The following is a 2,731-nucleotide window of genomic DNA, read 5'->3' as shown; positions in this document are numbered from 1 at the left end:
CTTAAACATTCTATTTTGCAAGGTTTTCTATTACCAACAGAACATTGATGACTTCTTCTTTTCAGACAATCTAATTCTAACCATAATTAATAGAAGATTACCATGAACTGAATATATTGTCTCTAAACCACCACTCACATCTTCAGCAACATACCATTGCATAAGCATTTGCAGATTCTTCAAATAAAGTGCAGTCAATCATTTGTAAAATTGAGCTTGTCATAATTTATGCCAACACTAAAAGTTAATACATCAGTAGTATTATGTCATTATTTATAATCATGTATTTTCATTATATGTAAGATTTCCCAAAGAGTTTGATGCTACCTCAGCACGTAAGATACGTAGTGGGAGAGACATGCAGTTTGCTTTCTCATATTTCTACTTTCTCATCAGTGAAAAACAAAATATCTCAATAAAAGAAATATTTGACAGATTTGACACTGATCATTCAGGGTAAGTGTTATACAGATATCATTCATTTTTTAAGTGTTTAAAATATCTACAGTAATCATTAACTATTTACAAGGAATGGTATAGTTTTTTATGCATTACAAAAGAATGTTTATGGTTGTCTATCTTTCCTCTTCATTCCCTTGCTCACTTGGCTTAGGTTGCCAAACCACAAAAGAAATGCATAAAAGCCTGGTAAAACTACAGTTGCAGCTGTCATTAGCCTTGGTAGATCAATAATGTGAGATACTTTTTGAGGTTTTCAAATGTTTCAACTGTCATTAGCCCTGTAAGATGAGATATGTTCATTGAAACTAGGTGTTCCTTGTCAGGAATTATCTCTTCCTTTTTACATAACATACAGTTACCATCCCATGAGGAACCAACTCTAAAGTTTGAAGACAGTTTGAATGGGTAATTAAGAAATGTATTATAAAAGTTTAACATAGTAACAAAAACAACATTTTGAAAGGTTTTGTCATTATTGGATAACTTGTCAAACTGTTGTACATCTGTTACTATGTTAAACTTGTAATAAAGTTTTCTTCATTACCAACTCAAAATATTTATCAGTTAAAAGGAGTCTTTAAAACAGTCTAGGTTAAAAGTGCTCTTCAAATTTAAAGACATAATGTCTGTTAAATACCTCACTAGTTCGGTGCAACCAGGAATACGTTGAATTAATAACCAGAAGAATGTAGAGTTGAAGAAAGCTAAACCTACAACACTAGTTGTATTAAAACTAGAATATGACATTTTATCCACCTCCAGTTTCTTCCACATCATCCTCCACTTATGGGAGGAATTACCACTTAAAATCTTTTGCTGAGAAAACAATCTCTTAACCAGAAGATGTGACTGTTACATCTTCAATTGTGAAAATGTAAAGAAATAACAAAACATAAATTTCAATGATTACATAACAGCTCTGACACAAAATATGGTGGTGTAGGGATTTCAACATATCCTGTTATTAAATATAACGTACCAGCTTTGAATCCAAATATCGTTCATATGGTGGTGTAGAGATTTCAATATATCCTGTTGCTAAATGTTTGCTACAGTTGACCATATTAGCCTCAAATTCTTGAATTTTGGCATATTCTAGTGGCAGGTTGTACAGATGGGTTAAGACTGTTCGAATTTCCCTGTCTGACCATGTTCTTTCAAATAATAGAAAAAATACATTAAACAATACTTTTACACAGTATTTAATTTATTTTTAAACAACTAAAATTATTCCAACTTATGCAAGTTCATAATAAACAGGAACATTCATAGAAATTACGACAGTTAAACTAGCAGTTACTAGAAACTTCAGGGTAAGGAAGGATGGCCAAAAGTATTGCATTATTATGGCCAACAGGAGTGCAGTATTAAGTAAGAAAGGGCAGGAGGTAATCAATTCTGTGACTGTTAAAATCAGAGGCTAAAGGTCCTTTAAACAAAGTTTCAGATAGTGTGTTACAAAGTGAATAGTTTCTGAATACTTTTTAACATAATGCTTTGGATTCTAAGTTTGTGAATAAAGAAGTAGACAGAAAGCATAAGCAGTCCATATTCAACAGATGGCATTACATCAGGATGGAAATTTAGTCTACTTTTATAGATCATGACTTATACACTCGAGTTCTTCATCGTTATAAAAGAAGACAGAAAGCACGAACAATCCATATACAGCTGCTCAAAGATGGTTAATAACAGTGCCTTATTACACAAGGAAAAGTGATAATTAACTTTTTGTGTTATACATTAGGAAAATAAAAAATACATTATTTATCTGAAGTTCAATTTAATGATAATAGGCACTTAACAACAAACAATTACATATTTCTTTGTGATAATAGATATTCTGAAACATAATCTTGTGGATCACAAATACAAACTTGATTATATCCTCTTTTTAAATAATAAATGTACAATTACCTCTATATTCTGACATAAAACACCTGGTTATCTCTTCCTTTTTACATAACATACAGTTACCATCCCTTCTAACATGGAACACCTGGTATAAACACACAAACCTGGCATCAACTATTTCAACTAAATTTGTCGATATAGCTGTTTGATAATTATGTATGAAGTAGGATGTGACTAAAGGATAACAACATAATTAAAACACCCAATGATTTTAAGTACATAATTTTAAAACTTTATTACTTTAGAGTTGGTTCCTCATCATCAACTATTTCAACTAAATTTGTCGATATAGCTGTTTGATAATTATGTATGAAGTAGGATGTGACTAAAGGATAACAACATAATTAAAACACCC

The 2,731-nt window shown here is 31.0% G+C and overlaps 1 protein-coding gene across 1 annotated transcript in view; it reads right to left on the bottom strand.

Annotated features, from left to right (window-relative positions):
* Positions 1 to 1,441: 1,441 nt before the first annotated feature.
* The window catches only part of LOC106475928 (N-acetylglucosamine-1-phosphotransferase subunits alpha/beta-like), a gene marked incomplete at both ends in the record, with an annotated part of 19,557 nt that continues 18,267 nt past the window's right edge, over positions 1,442 to 2,731 (bottom strand). The window contains one exon of the mRNA XM_013936603.1: positions 1,442 to 1,616. Within this exon, the coding sequence (XP_013792057.1) occupies positions 1,442 to 1,616 (175 nt within the window). The remainder of the gene's footprint in view (positions 1,617 to 2,731) is intronic.

The sequence above is a fragment of the Limulus polyphemus genome, unplaced genomic scaffold, assembly GCF_000517525.1.
Source record: "Limulus polyphemus unplaced genomic scaffold, Limulus_polyphemus-2.1.2 Scaffold9455, whole genome shotgun sequence".
In the NCBI taxonomy this organism is placed as follows: domain Eukaryota; kingdom Metazoa; phylum Arthropoda; class Merostomata; order Xiphosura; family Limulidae; genus Limulus; species Limulus polyphemus.
This window is presented reverse-complemented; position numbering and strand designations above follow the sequence as displayed.